Below are 19491 nucleotides of genomic sequence, written 5' to 3'. Positions count from 1 at the left end.
TTTTGATGTGATTATACCAATTTTCATAAACAATAAAGGGCCATCCTTCCCAGACAGAAGGATAAAAAAGAGACCCATACCAGCGGCACACCCCTGTATAGCTTTTCTACCGCGAAACCCCCAGCAATTTCCTTCCCTTTCTGGTTCTTTGCATTCTTTCCAGAGATTTCCCCATGATTTTGATATAATGATGTTAAATACTAGCAGTTTCTTGAAAATACTAAAATATTTTTTTTGATCAAAAAATGTATAAAATCTCTTGCCAGTTGAAACAGTTCAATCCTAATCCTTTATCCCTAGCTGAAAACAAAAAAACCCAAGAATTTGAGCACTTTTTGCCAATAAACACAAAATCAACATTAGCGAAATTCCCTTGCTCACATCGGTCACAAGACCGTATTATTGCCCTTTTGTTAAAGGATGACTCCGCAATCACAACATTATGCCTTATACAATAGAAAATTAATTGTCAAGCATGAATCGCATGGTTTTATGGACAATTTCGGCGCCTGGGAATTTTGAATATCGTGTGTTGAGAGACGGCTGTATTAATTCGTTTTTATGGTCAATATGAGTTTGTTTCAAATAAAACCATGTGATTCGTGCTTGATAATTAATTTTCTATCATGCAAGGCATAATGTTGTGATTGCCGTATTCATCCTTTAAAGCCATATTGTAACATTTGATGCGGGATGGTCATACACACATCAAAGGACTGTACCGTAGCACAATCGATGTAGTGACAAGCATTGGCGACATTGGTGCTGTTTGTACATTCCAATTTTCTTGGCTTTACCTCAGATGTTCGGCCAAAATTCAAAGGACATGTATCTGACAGTAAAAGCTAACATTTTATGGAAAAGAAATTCTAAATCTATTTTTTATGGAAATGTTACAATATGGCTTTAAATGACTAGTGGTATAAACCCTGACCAGACAATGATCAATGGATTATTTGTTGAAATCCATACACCCCCTCTATGGAAGACATGACCTTAATCTCCTACACAAGGGCGTAGATTTAAGATTTGAAGTCCTGACTTCTACAGGGGGTGTATGGATTTCAACTTGAATAGCCCAATATGGTAAATGACTCAATATCATCACAATAATGTAAGATTTCACAGCTAGATATTTAATATCCAATTCTACAATCATTTGCACAATATACTGACTAATGTATAGCAGTTTACCTGTTGCTACTGCGTGCCATAAACAACAGATCAACACGGGACTCCACCTTGACCATCTCTTTTATGCTTTCTGATAAAAGTGAGTTGGTTTGTTAATCAAAAGTTAGCGCCTGATTAACTACAGAAATATAAAAGCCCTACAAAGCTCACATTGACCTGAAATTGTAATTTTAGGTCAATCCTACTAATTGTTACCTCAAGCGGGATACATTTTACCTGCCTTACAGTCAAGCACATCTGCAAAATATCCACTCCTTTTTAGCTTTTTTTTTTGCACTGTACCCTGGTGGGCTTTCATTTATGAACTGCAAAGTTCGAGCACTGATAGTGACAGTAATTTTTTGATATATTCTGGAGTGTTAGGAAGCATTAGTCTCCCTGTTCATATCAAAACACACAGTATCGATGATAAGTTGATGGATCTGGACAAGGCTTGTATGCGAGGTCTTGGTCTTATGTTAAACCATTAAAAATGCTTCAACAAATTAGGCAGTGGACACAATCATGATGAAGTGCAATATGCATCACACAAAATTTGAATCGACTAAACCCGGACTGCTTCATACCACAGTTTTGCAGACTGAGAGGGCAAAGAAATCTGTCTAACTTGGGATTCAAACAAGTGACCTCTGGAATGCAATTTTTGATAGCATTTTTGATGCTTCTATCATGGACTGTCACTAGAGCTACTACTTGAAGAGTCTGACGACATGACCTCTACATCATCTTCGTTCTCTTTATTGTGACCTGCACTGAGGTCAAGATTCAATGCCCCGTTTCCATGATGTGCAATGGCCGATGCAGTGGTAAGACTTGCTGTAATTTCACTGGAGGGTTGCCATGTCATACTGGAGTGACCATCATCTGAAGGAGAGTGAAAAATAAATAAATAAATAGGCTTTCTTGATGGGAATTCATAATAAGTCAGTATTTCTATGAGTATGCCGTTGGTTATCACAGTACTGGTGCATCCTGTCCCTGTGTGAGTGGTCGAGCTTTCGTCAGATGCGTCTCTGACTTCATCAGATGTGCGTTTCTGACTTTGTCAGATGTGTCTCTGACTTCATCAGTCGTCTGATAAAGTCCGACACATCTGATGAAAGCTCAACTGCTCACACAGGTGTCAGCTCTACCAGGACTGTGATAACAGATGATGTACTCAGAAATACTATAACTGTAACTTATATGTATGTTACTGGGTGATAATAGCTATGCTCAATTTGTGGGGCGAGTGTGCGCATTTATAAACACTGCCAAACAAGGACATACAGTTGCAAGGACACACATTTCAAAAGGCAGAGATAGTGGTCAACCCTAGTAACAATTTGGCTTTTAAAAACTTGGGCTCCAGAAATAGGGAAAGTGTTTGTTAATTTGTTCCCATCAAAAGTCAAATTCTAATTTGATAGAACATACAACAAATAAAAACACGGTCTTACCTCCACCAGCACCTTCATCCACTCCATTAGCTCCTGCAGGAGCAGGAGGTAGGTTACTAAGCCTACCAAGTATTCCCATTCTCATCTCTAAATCAGTTGGGTAGGGCCTCCTGGGATCACCTGCAAGAAGAAACACACACAAATATATGTAAATGAAATCATGGAAAGGTTACATTATATTTATACAGGGTTCCCGCACCTTGAAGCCTTTAAAATGCAAGGATTTTTCAAGGACTTTCAAGGTCCAAAAGCATGATTTTCAAGGACTTACCACAACAGAAAAATCATGATCATGCGGCACGTAAAACAAAAGTGACAGCTCCTCTCCACTCCCCAAATTTTGTCAAAATTATACTTTAGGTAAAATTACAATTTTCAAGGACTTTCAAGGACCTTGTGCAAATTTCCAGGACTTTCATGACCTTGAAAAGGTGTTTTCAAGTTCAAGGACTTTCAAGGACCGTGGGAACCCTGCACATATCTATTATAATGGTACATGGTGAAAATGGACTCAGTATTTTTATGAATGTTGATGTTACTCGTACAAAGATTCTTGAAATATGATCGGTCAATTCATATTGATTAATTCATTTGCTACTTTTATCGCCAGAACTACAAAAAAACCAATATATTACATTCCAGGCAAGTGCATTTTTATTTACAAATGATCCACGAATCCAGAGTGCTTAATGCATTACGTTCACCCATACCATGCGTATACGCAATAAGGCCCAAATGAGTCCATATACATTGCTAATAAACACACTCAATGACAGCTAATTTAAACACACTCAATAACCCTGATCGTCTGGCTCCACTTGGGAGCGTTGACCAGTATTTATCCAGATCCAGATATGGGTGTTACTTCTAAAATAAAGGTTTGTAAGATATTTGTAAATTCATTTTTGTTATCCTGGTGCATAATAAAATTAAGTGAAAGAAAAATACCCAAGTGTGTTCCCCACTCACCTGGTGCCCATGAGAGAGGCGCTGATACAGCGTTAGTAGCGCTAATTCTATGCGCATATTTAATGAGTTCATCTGCTGATATAGCTCCTTTCTTTGCTTTGTCGATGGCTTTTAACTTCTCTTTGGCCTGATATATAGCTTGTGCCTGCAAGATAAAAAAAATGAAAAAAGAATGAGTAATTTAAGATAATTTACTATCAATTTCCTACCATAAATATAATTATATCAGTGGCATCATGCAAAGAGGGGAGATGTGGGTAGCCTTTTGTTCTCCAGTCAGGGAATTCACTCCCAGTTTGTGGAATTTGAGGTTTTTTACATAATTTTCAACCCATTTTGGCTTCCAGTCAGATGGATGTATCAGCCAGGTGAATCAATAACTTGCTCCTCCAGCTTGTGAAATCATGCTCATATAGACGAATCCAATTTCACGCATTCCTACACTTCAATGGCAGCCAAAGCTGGGTCCCCGTCGGCTCCATCTCACCTAAAATGTAAAATGATGCGGCCTTGGAGGGTATTTTAAACTGCATTCTATCACCAGTGTTACACGTAGACAAAAGAATGATGACAGTTTACAACACAAAATAATCTAACATCAAATTTTAAGCGGCTTTAATCCACCCAATTGGGCAGTCACAACACCAGTTAGGTGCTGCGGGCCAATAATGGCCGACCAAATCCTGACCATGACTCGTTGGATTTGTCTATAAATCTAAATCTGTTTTCAACATTTTTTTGCAATGCCACAAAACTTTTGTAGCATAATGTTAAAAAAGTTTACAAAAAAATTTCTTACAATAATATTTCGACAACATATGAAAAAAAAGTTTTGGTGCAGAATTTTTTTTTTTTATTTCCTAATCTTTAATAACCCAACATTGAAAGTTATTCAAATGTTTAATAACTTTTTGAATAATGTTTTTAAAATGAACTCCAGTCTAATCAAGACACGAATATCGACTGCTCAGTGCCAGCAGTGGGTAAGTGCAATAGCTGACATGTGTAGCTGCCATGTGTAGATGAGTACAATATACTGTGTGTAAATAGCCAAATGTTTACAGGGCAGCTATTTGCACACCCACTTCTGGCAGTGAGCAGTGGATATTTCATTTCTTCCATTGTGACTTGCTTGATATTTGAAAGGACAAAGAATACTCTGTGACATCTTGTTTAGGCCTTTAGAAAATAATGAATGACTATTATAAATAATTGATTGACTGACTGACTGATCACTGACTATAAATAATTGATTGTTTGACTGACTGACCGACCGACCGACCGACCGATTGATTGAACTGACCAGTATATGCTCTGCTTCTTTGAGTTGTTTCTGTAGTTGTTTGATATCTTCATCCCTTTTATCCACCTCCTCTTGCAGAGTTTCCATCTCACGTTTCTTCTCTCGCTGTTCCTCCGTCTGTTTCAAAGTGGATTCAATCTCCTCATTCTTCTTGATCAGCATCTCCATAATCTAATGAAGTTAGAAGTGGGACAAAAAGGGGATTAGCAGCTTGGATACCACCTAGGTTTCATTAATATCATTGAGGTATAGGACTTTTTTTTTTCGGAGAAGAGCAGGTAGGGTAACTATTTAATATATTTCTACATGTTCATACTACATACTCTGAAAATTTTAGAAAATTCATGACGAGGCCGTTTTTTTAAATCACATTTTGTTCCTAAAATGGGGTTATAGCGCCCTCAACGGGCACTCTCTCCATAGGGCTACATGTAAAGACCAGTTAGACAAATGGCCCTAAAATAAAACGGCCTCGTTCATATTTCCTCAAATTTTGCATATGATGTAGATTTAACATCTGGAATGTAATGCAAGTGGTGTCGTTGCTGCTCTTCTAAATTCATTTTTAAAATGTCCGCCCCAGACCAAGGTGATTCTGATATTGTTTGATTGATTGATTGATTGAATGCCTGACTGACTGACTGACTGATTGATGGATTGAAGTAGAAGTGCGACAAAAAGGGGATTGTTTTCAATTGTAAGGTGACAGAAAAAGCCCTGTTCTATGGGCAGACAGACCTTTCAAGTAGGGGTGGTCTGTCAGTATTTTTTTATTTAGCAAAATCCAAAAATCTCTGTAAATTTTTATTTAAAATTGCAATTTTCCCTCATTTTGCATGCATTTTTTATCAGTCAAAATAATTCTAATTTTTGCCCAAAACAGCTGATTTTACATGCATGAAACAATTTCCATCAAACGCAGTCCACTTTTGGCCAAAAATTAGTTGATTTTACATGTGTACACTGTACAGCAATTTTTTAAAATCTCAAAAATGGAAAATTTGGGTGGGTAGAGTCCGCAAGGCCCATGAAAGTCAATTCCGAGTTTATCGTCACTTTTTTTTTCCAGGTTGGTGAGGTGACTTTTTCATTTTTCATTATTTCATCAGATTTCATTATTGACCCAAAATGCGTGTTGATTTAAAGCCAAACTCATGTGATTTATAAACATGTTTTTTTATATGGGTAAGGACTAGAAAAGTTAGAAAAGAGCCAGGTTTTACTTCCAAGTTATGAATACATGTATATGTTTTACAAACAAAAATATATGTTTCCAATTGCTAAAACTGGTGAAAACACTGATACTTTGAAAATAATGAATTATTTTGGCATTTTTGAAAATTTGACAAAGGTATTTTTGGTTTCCAAAAAGTGACGCGGGCGGGGGGACAATAAACTTGGAATCAACATTCACGCGCCTGATAACTTTTTGTTTGTCACCTAATGACTATAGGCCCCCTACAGTCCTTTCCATTTGCTTGGGGGAGGGGTTCAAAAGCATGATCACATTTATAAGAAAAGGGCAAAATATTGATGATGAAAATGATGAATTTTTCAACATTTCACAAATAGCTTACATTTTAGCATAGAGACTACTGTTACTTCCATGGTTTTAGGCCGGGAGGGAGGAGGTCAGTTATCAACAGTCAGCGAAGGTTGACTTTTTTTTTTGATGGTTTGAAAAAGTGAAGAGTGAAAAAAAGGGTTTATAAAAGCTGGCGACCTAAAAGCACAACATTTTGATGTGCAGTCCCATTTTATTTCAAAAATTTTCGTAATTATTCCGCCCTTTTTTCGTTCATAATTCTTGCACCCCAAAGCCCCCCGCCCAAATACATGCATGTATGTGTACAACAAAGATACTGGTACCATATGGTAGCCTATGTTCTTCCTAAGGTGCCCTGACATTGAAAAATGAACAGTTGAAAATCATGAAAATGCTGGAAAACGTAGATATCCGTACAAAGGGGATTTAAGGAGGTTGAACAGGTACATTTTATTGTTCTAATTATTTGTTTACTATACCTGTGGATCATCATTGTGTGGGATATGCTGACGAGCTGCAACCGTCGTGGCCGTTAATTCTCTGCAAAAAAATTCAAGATGTTAAATGCATTTTACAAACTGAACCAGAGGAGGCTTAAAGGCATTCCTACAATGCACTATGATTGGGAAATTTGATCAATATAACCTAATTTTAAAGGCAAAGTCCCCATTGCCACACACACAAAATGGTAATTTTAAAACTGCAGCCAACGAGCTAATAGTTGAGACTTAGGACTGATATTTGATTTTCTTACAGGAAACATTCATATTGTCCCACTGCATTAATTTTATTCCTAAGTCTCGATGTTTTGAATGTTAAATAATAGGATGAAAACACAAGATATTTTCACACAATCCCAATGCAAGGTATGATCAACTGTACCACATGTGTACAAAAGCCAGACATACAAGGTCAGAAACCCCATTGGGTTGTGGGAATGTCTTTAAACATCCTCTGAAACTGAACTAGGCCCAAATCAGCAATGACCATAATATTTGAACAATGCTCTCTTTGATCATTTTTGCAGGAATCCGCCATGCTAGTTGGATTCCTTGCATCATTTCCTTTCTGAAAATGTATACTTTAATTTATGAAAATGAAAATGTCATACCGATAAATGACACCTCTGTTTTGCCCGGTTTTTTAAAAGTTTGCCTTCCGAACTAGAAAGTTAGTAGGCAAAAATAATTGATTCATTGATTCAAACGTGTGGGAACCGGAAACATCTCCAATTCACAGCAAATTATGATCTTGAATTTTATTATGCATAAGATTATTTTAGGGTCATCATATAATTTTCTGTGTATTTTGCCAAAGCATAAATTCAATGTAATCATTACTTGATGATCTTGTCTTCTTGACTTTGATAGACATGTCCACATTGCTTATTATAGAGGGCGACATTCAATCCAAAAAGTTTGGACCACAGTAGCTCACAGTCAATGGCTTAACTGTGTAATCCCCATAGGGAAATACAAAAATTTGAAATTTGGACTAAAAAGTGCTGGTACTTTATCCTTGATACAGAAGTTAGTCCTGCCAGCAAGACTTCAGTCTTTATCATAACGATATCTACAGACCTGAAGTCATGCAGCGGTATTATAGGGATGCACTGTACGTTTAAGAAATCCAAACTTCAAGCATCAAGAAATATACCTTGTATTTGTCAGTTTTACCTCAGAGATGCTGTAGACCCTCTCTACACAGTGTAGAAACATCACAAGTAGAATGCTGCTCAATATGATAAATCCAAATCATGAAAATTAAGACAATTTGCAGAGCAATATTTTGACCACTTTTGCACTAAGCAAATTACTCCCATGCAGATTGGAAGTTTTGCCAACTCAAGGAATTTTGAACCCACCCAAAAGATGAGATCAATGTAGATCAATTATCTCAACTTTGTGAGTATAGACTAGTACAGTGGGATTAAAATCATCAGTGCACGCCCAAACTCTGGTACAATGGGATTAAAATCATCAGTGCATGCCAAACTGTCCTTCAGAGAGTTCCTCAGCTACATCCTTAGAGCCCAAAATGAGCCCACATATTGTGATGTTTCTTATTTGTGGAATAGATGTTTTATAGAGTGAACTGTAACTCGGTATGCCGAGTTACAGTTACTGGAACTATACATACAGTAGGTATGCTGGGTGAATTCAAATTTGCCATCAAACTGCATCATTTTATATATATCAAATTAAAGCCCTTGAGTAAACAAAGCCAAAATTGAAAACCTTTTTTTCAGAGCACTTTCCGTAGCAAAGTTACATGTACATCTTGTCAAAGATTGACTTTCATCAAAAAGATTCAGCTAGCAAAATTCCCCAAAACGGCATTTTGGGGGTGTTTCTAGATCTTAGTCTCATTATGATACCAGTTTTTTTTAATGGAACTGCTATCAAAATCTAGTTCGCAAGGCAAACTTAAAAAAACCGGGCAAAACAGACGTGTCATTTATCAGTATGACATTTTGGTTATTGACGCTGCCCTATTTTAAGTTTGCACAGAAGAGGCATCTCAGTTTGAGTGCATCGATTTGTCAGTAAAGTACACATATAGGCCTACCACCGCTGTTTATGCATGACATTTTAGTTGTACGCACTCGCGCATGGGCACGGCATTTACAGCAGGAAATGGCGGGAAATTTCAACCATTTTCGCGATACCGCATACAAGACGCACCTGGTCACAGTTCCTTCCAAAGCTTCAATTTCTTGTGTCCAATTACTTGAACCCGATATTATTTTTTGTTTAAAAACGTTATTCCTAGAAGTTAGAAATGGTTTTTCCTTGCTTAGGCTCTTCAAAATATTAAATTCACTTCATTCAAAAGGGTTCAAAATATGCAACATTTTATCATGTCAACACTGATTATAAGATAAAAATCACCTTTTTTGATCACAATTTTACATTTTTCTGAGGTTATCCCACTGATTGGAATATTTTATTATGAAACAACGGCCTTTGATAAATACACTGAACCTTTAGTTTCTTTCTCAATAGGTCGATTTCGTATTTTAAAGGAAAATTGAATTTACCGGTTTTTTCTACCATGATTTTCTCTAACTTCTCGGAATTCAATATTAATAAGTCCATGTTGATATATTTCAACCTCATCCACAGGCCTCCAAAAACCGCGGGAACGCGGGAACGGCGTTCCCAGAAAGGTCACAGAGGTCACAGAAAAAAAATTTCAAAAAAAAAAAAAAAAAAATTTTTTTTTTTTTTTTTTTTTTTAATTTTTTTTCCAAAGTTTTCGGCGACCTGGGAGAACCACTGGACCTATTATGAAAAATTTCAGGATCATTCACAGTTAATTTTAAAAAAAGACAAAAAAATCAGAAAAAAAATTATGAAAAAATTACAGTTTGTTATCCTGTATATGCAAACCATTAACTAATGTTTATTTCTTCATCTATCACATATTATAGATGTATTGGTTTTCCATGCATTTATAATATGTGATAGATGAAGAGGTAAACACAAGTTAATGGTTTGCATATTAGGATAACAAACTGTAATTTTTTCGTAATTTTTTTCCATTTTTTTTTTTTCAAATTATCTGTGAATAATCCTAGCCCTTATGAATAGGTCCAGTGGTTCTTCAAAGTTGCAGAATACTTTTAAAAAAATGTTAAAAAATAAATAAAAAATTGTTTTTTGAATTTTTCAATCCAATAATCGGTTGAGCCCTAGATATGATTATACCCGGTATCAATCATATACTTTATATATGTACTATGACTTACGACAAAAAAAAATGACAACATTGTTGGAAATTTGTCAGTTTTGACAGTAATACTTTGAAATTTTAAGTTGTGTTTTTTTGTGGAAAAGGATGTAAATTTTTATAGAAAACTGTTCCAAAATAAGGCTCAGATTGCACGAGAGAGCATCTAAACCCTGAGAGCTTCCAGGGCCCTTAAGCGGGCCCTGGACCCCGGCTGTTAGGACTTCGCGCTCGTGATGTCCGCTACGCGCACATAGGCCTATTTCAGTTATTTCACAGAAAATTTCCAGCACTTGTCATTAAGTTCCCAGACAGCAGAAAATTTTCTGGAGGCCTGCTCATCCACTCCATTAAATTTGAAATGAAATCATTTCATTGAAATGTATATATATATATGAACTTTAATACTATTATATTATAAATTCGTCACAGGTAGGCCGGCCTATCTGTAACTAGCCCCTTCTGAGGTGGTTTGTTTACAAACAAGTCAGCATGACATGACATGTGACACGTACTGGCTAGCTAATCGAGGAAGAGCAGTATGGAACCAGAGTCGTGTATGGAACAGAAATGTGTACATTTTCAGATGCCAAATAGAGATTGAGTATTATTAAAAAAAATATCTGCATGACATACTGAACTCTAAATATTACAGAGCTAGATCCAGTTTATTTATAAATACACGCCCGCGACACGGCGGAACAGCATTAAAAATGCAGGCTGTTGTTTAATCACGAAGAAACTACGGCCGGCCACGTTGCACGCTAGCCCGCGCCCGGGACGCTAGCTGTGAATCTCATGGCAGCCCGGCATGGCAGGGACATGGGGAATACGTAAAACCTTCATAATTAAATTTTAATAAATAAATAAATAATAAAGTATTTTAAAAATGATTTATTGATTTAAGGAAAACACTGTCTGACCCCTGCTGAAAACTGAAGCATTTCTCGGCAGCATGACTAGGCCTACTAGGCCTATCCCGCATGTAGGCCTACATCAACATCATTTCATGAAAATAAATTTCATGAAATGATGTTGATGTAGGCCTACATGCGAGATAGGCCTCATGTAGGCCTTCATCAACATAATTTCATGAAAATGATTTTCATGAATGATGCATGATGTAGGCCTACATGCGGAATAGGCCTAGTAGGCCCAGTCATGCTGCCGAGAGCCACTGCAGGGTAAAATGAACGCCCGGGCCAATTTCTGTGCTTTTAGGGACCGTTCACAAGCAATTGTAAGGGGGGCCTGATGCAAAAAAAAATCATCGCGAAACATTTTTGGGGCCCCACCTTTTAATACAGACCTCAAAAATTTCAGGCCCCCCCCTTTTTTGGCATTAAAATTATGGGTCAACCCCATAGAAAAGCATTTTAACTCAATTTTTCTAGGAAAATTTGTCATTTTTTTCAGGGCCCCCTTAGGAGGGTCAAACATTTTCAGGGCCCCCTTTTTGCATCAAGCCCCCCTAACAAATGTTTGTGAACAGTCCCTTATGGCCCCATTAACCTTGCCCATTAAGGTATGTTTTCTTTATTTTTTACAGGCACCCCCATAACCCCCTTGTCGGCAGCACTGAGTAGGCTTATTGATAAAGCTTAGGGGTGGTGCCATAATCATGTCTACCCCCAGGGTGGTCAATTGTCAAAAAGGTCTGCCAAAATCACTTCCCACTTCACCTAGGGAGGGCGAGTTAGCGCAGCGGTAGTTCCCTCGCTTTGCACCACTGAGGTCTCGGGTTCAAGCCCCAGCGCCCAAGGACTCATGTGCACTTGGTTTATCCCGATTCCATGCTCACTCTACAGGTTTTCTCCGGGATCTCCGGTTTCCTCCTGTATCACAAAAATCGGTGATTAGTTGTTTGGTTATCAAAAACTTCCTTCACCCAATGGAATTTGGGGAGCTGCACAGATAATTGGTGAATGTTACAATCTAAATGCGGATAGGTGTGCGCCAGGGTTCGAATTCGGCTGTATCGCATAGCAGTTTGCTCCATATTTTGAAGTAACTGCTACCCAATTTTGCATTTGTATAGCACTTTTCATCCTGATTATGATGAATTAACCAAAAAACTGCTATGCAAATTTTTTAAACGAATTCGAACCCTGGTGTGCGCCGTTCGTCAGCAACCTAGTTGATGCGATCTGATTGTGATTATTCACCATTGCAGCGAAATTACAGCGCTTTGAGTCCTCTAAGTTCTGGAGAAAGGCGCTTTATAAATCCAAAATTAATTATCAATTAATATGTCTGGAGCAGTCAAGTTAGCTCAATCGATAAGGTGTTCGACTATGGTACGAGAGGCTGCGGATTCGAACCCTGGCGGTGCCTAGTATGCTCTTGTGGAAAAACGTACTAAACTCTGGGGCTGATCCTGGTTGCGAACTTTATTTGTGGAATGTCTCATGAAGTAGCAAAGTCCCTGAATTGTGAAATGGTTTAGGGAATGATGTTGGACCGTAGAAAAGTGGGGCGATGAGCACGAAATGCCCCTTTAAAGTAAACATGTCTCTGAAACTATACATCTCACACTAACAATACTAACACATTTTTTTGATGACTTTGACCACAAATTTTTATTTTTCAAATATCTTAAAAATACAAGAATCTAAGCTAATTGAACAGACAGTAGTACTACCCAAGTTTTTTTAGTGGCCCATATATAGCAGAGTTACTGCAGGGCTGCAAGCTGGTAACTTCCATGCCCTAACTTCAGAATTACTCCACAGCTACTCCATCACAAGCTACTGTATTACTCTAAGTTATTGCACAGCTTCTCCAGCTTGGAATAGTCCTGCAGTATTGAACTCGGCTATCCATGGCTACCCAATAACTGGCCATATGAATATGGTTGTGTATGTTTATGATTGATCAGAGTGTGACAAAGTAAGGATTCACCAGAAGTTTGTTACACTTTCATAACATATTTAATTTTCTTCATGCATAGTGTATTCTACATCAATTTGAACTGCATATTTGGATGGTGAAAGCTTTTGTCATAAGAAAAGAAACAGGTCGTTGAACTTTCCACATAGGGTCAATTTTAAAATTACACAAATCCTGTTCAAAACCTACACTATCGTAATCCTCCTCTGGCAATAAAGATTCAGAAAAAGTATACTTTGACATACCTATGATGTACGGTTAGGCCTAAAAATTGTTTGATTGGCGTAATCCGACCGGCCTAGAAATAAGCCCGACCCTAGACTTTTTTCTTACTTTTTTGCAAAGAAATTTTAATTAATTAAAAAAATTCCACAACCTTTATCATACGCAATTTACAGCTTAAAATGTGTGCAAAATAAAAAATTACTGACCGACCTACCCTAATATTTTTTACGTTATGCCAATCAAACAATTTGTTTAGACCTTCATAGAGTTACGAGCAAAAGAGTAACATTGTGACGCCTATAGGTCTAATGAAAATGAAATTGTTCTGATTTTTATGAAAATGATCTCAAATTAGGGGCTGTGCAATAATTATGAGCCCTGGGGAGGGTAAAATTGGGGGCAAGAAATTTTTGGCGAGCGAAGGGGGGGCGATTTTTGGTGGGCCAAGGGGGGGGGCGATTTTTGGCGAGCCGTTCGGATATTTTACCCGCCCCCCGGGGGAGCTGATAATTATTGCTCAGTCCCTTATTGGTCTTCTTGCAAGAAATCAGACAAAGAGAATAATTCTTTTAATTATCTAGGGTGCTTTCTTATTTTTGATATCAATTTCAAATTATAGAACTCAATAAGACTCGATGTGTATTGTCCTTTTTTGAATTTTTGATGTGTTACCAAGGTAACAAAACATCCTATACTGCACAGGTTCACCATCGGTACTTGACTTTTGCAGTACAGCATTGTAATGTGTAGGTACTCTGTGTGTACCAGTCAGGTACCTTGGGGATGATGAACCTGTCCTGGCGGCCACAATAGGGATACATGTACATAGTGCAAACTATTATTTTTCTGATTTATCATAGGACATATAATTGGAGACCATTTCAACTTCGAGCATCCTCTGAACCCTTTTGACCTCGGGAACACCAGCTGGAACATTATTGTTTGTGTTTAAGAAAGTCCAAGCAATAAAGCAAATTTAACATGATTTGCACATCATTGTATAACATCCTTGTCCAGGCGTGTCGTTATCACGCGATGACAATGTCACAATGTACACCAGCACCAACCCTCTTCATGAATGGAACTACATATCTTAGCCCAGTTTCTCTTGAACATCCATGTTCTTTTCTGTGAAAATAGAGCAATAAAAGAAAATAAAAAAATTAGTAAATAAGCTTAAACTGAAAGTTGTTATTGTGTATATCAATTACAAATATGAATCACTGATTAACTTGATAACTTAAGCTGAAATTACAGCTAGGTTTAGGTGACAAAAAACCCTGTTCTACAGGCCTGTCTGACCTAGATTTTTGTGTCTCAGGTGTGCTTTTTTTTGGAAAAAAAAACTATGAATGGAGCAAGTGAAAAAAATTGAAAAATTTTTACAGATCTTAAAATTTACAGGTATAAGGTCATTTGCACAAGAAAATGCTCAACTGACAAACCTACATGGGTTTATTTCTGTCGCATTTGAGTGTACAAATTGAAGAACCGTGGAGGAAAAGTGAACAAAATGACAGACCATACAGGCAAAAGCAGCCTGCTTATTCCCAATTTCAACAACACAATCTTGATGTCCATCATTTCTATTAAAAAGCAATGAGCACCAACTCGCCGTTTTTTTAGTGAGTTTTGAGTACTTTCGTCACCACCTATCCCGCGGAATGTGGGAAAATGATGGCACTTGTAATTTTTGGTTATTTTGAACAGTCTATAATTTAGTTGAAGTGCAATTTTAGCAACAGTTTTGATGCGATGACCCCATCATTATTTCCGAACTACCCTTGCTATTATGGTGTCGTTCTTCATCAATTTCTAGCCTCAAAAGCTTATCGAAGCTAGACTACCAGGGTGCATTCTACCATTGCCAATTCGTGGGTTGTATAGGGTTGGAAATATTCCAACATGCTACACGTTCCACCCCTAGAGTGCACCAACAGGTTAATTCCTGTTAATTAAAAATGTATGTAAACCCAGCTTACAGCCCCACATTTTCTAGGAGGGGGGAATCTGGAATGATGGGGGTGAAGTAGGCCTACTTGAAATGAATTGCATGATAATATCATGATTAGGCAAAAAAAATATTATTGTGTTGCCCTCAAGTGGGAAATTTAGGTCGGACGGTCGGATTTCTTTTTTTTTTTTTATTCTCAAATATTAAATAATGCTTCTTCAATTAGGGGACATTTGTCAATTTTGACTTCTGGATACATGTTACTGTTAGACATCAATTAAAGACTAGTCTTTCAATAAAATATTACTTTTAAGTGAAAAACATTGAGTTTTTGAACAAATCTGTAAAATTCATCATTCCAAAAAAAAAATTGCGACCCTGATTTTTCAGGATTTAGGGTCGGACGGTTGAGGGCAAAACAATAATTTTTTTTGGCCTAACACATGTCACACACATTAACACATTTGATCGAGAAGTCTATCTTTAATACAGGCCACTGATATAGAAACCAATGATTGATTATTATGGATTGAGCTTTGGAGCTACATGTATCTCCAAATCATGTCAGAATCAGTCAAGCATAACACCACATTAGCAATGAAAATTCGAAGTAAACAACAACGCAGATCACGATGGGTACAGCACCCGAAAAAGCTGCTCAAATGACACATCATCAGACAATTATGAGCATGGGGCCATGGCTAATCTCATAAAATAAAAATGAGCAAACTTTGGCTGCTCTGAAGATACAGATATGTCATAAAAATAAATTTCGGTAACCCGGTAACATTAAACTTAATAAAGAATTTTTTAATGTGTTTGAAAATTGGCGACGATTAAGTGACTGAAGTAGTTAAATAGTTCCATGCTCTATCTCTGTCCGTGTTCACACTCACTGTGTCATCGTGGATAGTAGATACGAGTTCTAGATCAAATGACGCACAGACAGTAAGCTTACTTCAACCCAACAGAAGCCAGCTGCTCGGTCATAATATTTAATATTATGCATCTCTGTGCAATATATGGTACTTCTAGGTACATCCACGGCCTTGCTAACGTTACATGTTTACATACACATAGCCATCATTGCCCATTTACATGGCATAGCACTCAGAAATACATGCATGCCATATACATGCATGATATTGAAATCGTTTTTTTTTTTAAAAAGGACATTTTTTAACCTTGGGCCATTCATTAATTCCGCCTATTGAGAGCATTTTTATTCACTTGCATACAAGATCAGATATAAAAGAAGGTGTACCAAGTGCCCAAAATCATGGGTAAAGTACAAAAGATTTGAAAATCCTACCGCTGCTACTGCCTTGTTGCAGCACGGTGCAGAGCTCCGAAACAAGTACAGAATTTGGGTGCAAAGTAATGTACAATTTCAGGAAATATTTATCACTGATGATGAAACCGGATTCATTTTAAGAATATCTTAGATCAAATAATTACCTTCGATTCGAAAATGTAGTTACTCTTGCAATATTAACACCTTTTTGCAGCATTTTTATTCCACCACGGCTATTGTTTACGTGCAGACCGCCAGCATCCATCTTTAATTGTGTCAAGGGTATAGTCTCGTTACCAGTCGTTTTAAGCTCTTCGGTACAACTTAGTTGCGGATTTTACGCAAAATAAACAGCGGTGCTACTCACTCTAAATTGTTCATCTAACTAATCCTGTGTTCCTTATGAAAAGAACCATATGCTGCATTGCATGTACAATCACCAAAAAAAGATGAAAAATGCATCTAAAAAACTTCAGTACATGCAACCTACGGCACTAAAATTGGAAGTCATATTTTATGTGTCAAACTCTAATTACACAGGGCCAATTACTCCAAAGGCTTGATTCATAGACTAGTGCACATCGCTTTATTAGTTGATTGCGACGGCCATGGGTGGCCGTACCACGATTTTTGATGCTTTTGCAGCGACTGGGAAAACAGCCTAAACATCGCTTTTGGCACAGAGCTGACATGTACCACGTGACATCTGATCATGTGATATTTCATATTTACGGCGCTCACTAAAAGTTGAAGTTACATTGGGATTGTGTGCTCCAGAAAACTTATTTTTTCTGGATTCATAATGGAGTATTAATTACAATTTCAGCCCTGCACGTTTAGGTAAGAAGTACAACAACCCGCGTAATTAATATTATGACAAACATGCAGATATTTAAGCTTCTGGAGCCTTGTACGTTTTAGTAATTGCTCTAATTGAAATTACGTTGCACTCGCTTTCTGCATACAGATCCTCCCATACCGTACTAGCAGATTTTTGATTTGTGAAATCTTTATTGAGGGATTTAAACTACTTCAGTGGCAAGCACTGCTTTCCAAGCAGGCCCTCATACAATATAAATATTTACAACATTATTACAGAATATTTACAAAATAACATGATATTTAAAATGTATACAAAAACATCAATAATAAGTATGAAAGAAAATAAATGCATCCCAAGTACATGAACAATATAAATCTAAAAAATACATATAAAATAAGAATAAATGATTATGATTTAGCAGAAGTAATGATGCATGTCTTGAATTGATGCAAAGACAGAGTTTCAAGGTTTACACGATATGATGGTGATAAGTTATTCCATAAGTTTGCAGCTCTTACAATAAATGTACGTTTACCACTATTAGAATTGTATTTAGGCACGATCAATGTGTTAGAAGAATGACTCCTTGTATTGTGATCATGAGCATTATGAACAAATTCAAATTGATTACATAAATATTCAGGACAAATATTTTNGATACATTTAAAGGTAAGAATAANCATGTGATTAGACCATCTATCACAAAGTTTAATCCAATTTAAAGAATTTAACATATCATCTACTGGTGTTCTGATATCAGCAAAGAGAATTGTTCTAGCTAAGTATACTAATCAAAATCCCTCTAAAATTCCATGTGCGATTGTCTTATCACCATAAAAAATCATATATTTGGGTCAAGTGAAGTATAGAAAACATATTTATGTAGGTTTCCTTCTTGACCAGTTGTTTTAAATTTCAATGTAAATATGCATTGACATTGTCGGCGAATTTGGCTGACTAGCAAATATGTTAACTAAGGTTTGCCTGGGATAACGCAGAAGTCAGCATGCAGTGAAAGTTGGATTTCATAAAATAAAATCGCCTTTGTGTAAAATGGATCATCGTGGTAAAAATGATGCATTACATGCTTTTTTTGTACAGTAAGTCAGTGTAAGGCATTGTCAATCATGGTCGCAGAAAAGTGCAGTTTTTAAAAAACAGACATTTGCCCATACATGCATAACTTCGCTAATTTTTGACCTACAGACATGGTTGACCCCTCATTTTTTAAGTTAAATAATCACCTTTTCAAACAAAATAATTTCCATGTGAAATATCCTACATGAAAATTTTGTGAACTGCCTAATGAAATCAAAACTTAGTCTATTTAGTCAGTTAGTGGTGCAACTGCAAGTTACTTGCACTTCTAGTCTTCTATTCTTCGCCCCCGCACATCTGCACAGCACGATTTCGTCCGTCTCCTTGGACAAGTGGAAACTTTCTAGGAGTTAAGACATCAAGCATGATCAAGCATCCAGCAAGTCTGTCGAATTCAACTGGTTTCGTCGGACTTCGTTGAATAATTATGGTTCTATCGATTCAAAGCACCCAGAAAACACTAAAAATTGTCAATGAATATGTAGATATTAACATACACACCAGCATAAAACTTACTTCGTTAGAGTTTCTGCTTCCTCGATTAAAGAAAGCAATTTCGACTTCGTTTCACTTCTTCTGGAAGTCGACATTGTTGTCAATTATATTATAACGTGCCGTTGCTGTGATTGAACCGTTAGGGATAGGACAGAAAAAAAATACGAAACTTAGGTCCGTTCTGTGGGTCCGTATGATATGCACGAAAAAAAGTTCGACCAGGTTTTTGGAGATTTTTATATAGGGTACCTGCAGGGAATATGGGACCATTAAGGACGTTTAGCTTATTTGCATAAAAACTAAAGAAGATATGCCCACAAGAGATTGTTATGATGAACAACCTGTCCTTTAAGATTAATAAAACAGGCCGCACGTTACCTTGTTTTTATGTTTGTTTGGACGCTATGACGTCAAAATGACGTCTATCGTCAAGTGTCACCTGAAGTGTCCCATATTACCTGCATGTGCAGGTAGTATGGGACACTGTGTTATCTCTATGGTGAAAATCAGAAAGTTCAGAAAATCACTCT

At 37.0% G+C, this 19491-nt stretch overlaps 1 protein-coding gene and 1 long non-coding RNA gene across 2 annotated transcripts; both read right to left on the bottom strand.

Annotated features, from left to right (window-relative positions):
* Nucleotides 1-1115: 1115 nt before the first annotated feature.
* Nucleotides 1116-19081, bottom strand: LOC140170119 (mediator of RNA polymerase II transcription subunit 4-like). Its single transcript, XM_072193446.1, has 6 exons — nt 18983-19081; nt 6931-6991; nt 4906-5076; nt 3603-3747; nt 2634-2753; nt 1116-2058 (listed from the first exon to the last, which is right to left on the bottom strand). The coding sequence occupies exons 1-6, from the start codon at nt 19054-19056 to the stop codon at nt 1862-1864; spliced, it is 768 nt and encodes a 255-aa protein (XP_072049547.1). The 5' UTR covers nt 19057-19081; the 3' UTR covers nt 1116-1861.
* Nucleotides 13862-16898, bottom strand: LOC140170115 (uncharacterized). The gene is made up of 2 exons (XR_011861493.1): nt 16710-16898; nt 13862-14425 (listed from the first exon to the last, which is right to left on the bottom strand). It is a non-coding gene; the product is annotated as an uncharacterized lncRNA (long non-coding RNA).
* Nucleotides 19082-19491: the final 410 nt, after the last annotated feature.

The sequence above is a fragment of the Amphiura filiformis genome, chromosome 14, assembly GCF_039555335.1.
Source record: "Amphiura filiformis chromosome 14, Afil_fr2py, whole genome shotgun sequence".
In the NCBI taxonomy this organism is placed as follows: domain Eukaryota; kingdom Metazoa; phylum Echinodermata; class Ophiuroidea; order Amphilepidida; family Amphiuridae; genus Amphiura; species Amphiura filiformis.
Note: the sequence above shows the minus strand (reverse complement) of the source record. Positions and strands in the feature narration are given on the sequence as shown.

Bases quoted from the DNA above. Each gene is read 5' to 3' on its own strand.
- LOC140170119 (XM_072193446.1), bottom strand. From the start codon at position 19,056: ATGTCGACTTCCAGAAGAAGTGAAACGAAGTCGAAATTGCTTTCTTTA. The intron at 3,748-4,905 runs GTCAGTTCAATC...TTTATCTTGCAG, and splicing joins AAGAAGCAGAGCATATACTG to GCACAAGCTATATATCAGGC. The intron at 2,059-2,633 runs GTAAGACCGTGT...ACTCTCCTTCAG, and splicing joins GGATGAAGGTGCTGGTGGAG to ATGATGGTCACTCCAGTATG.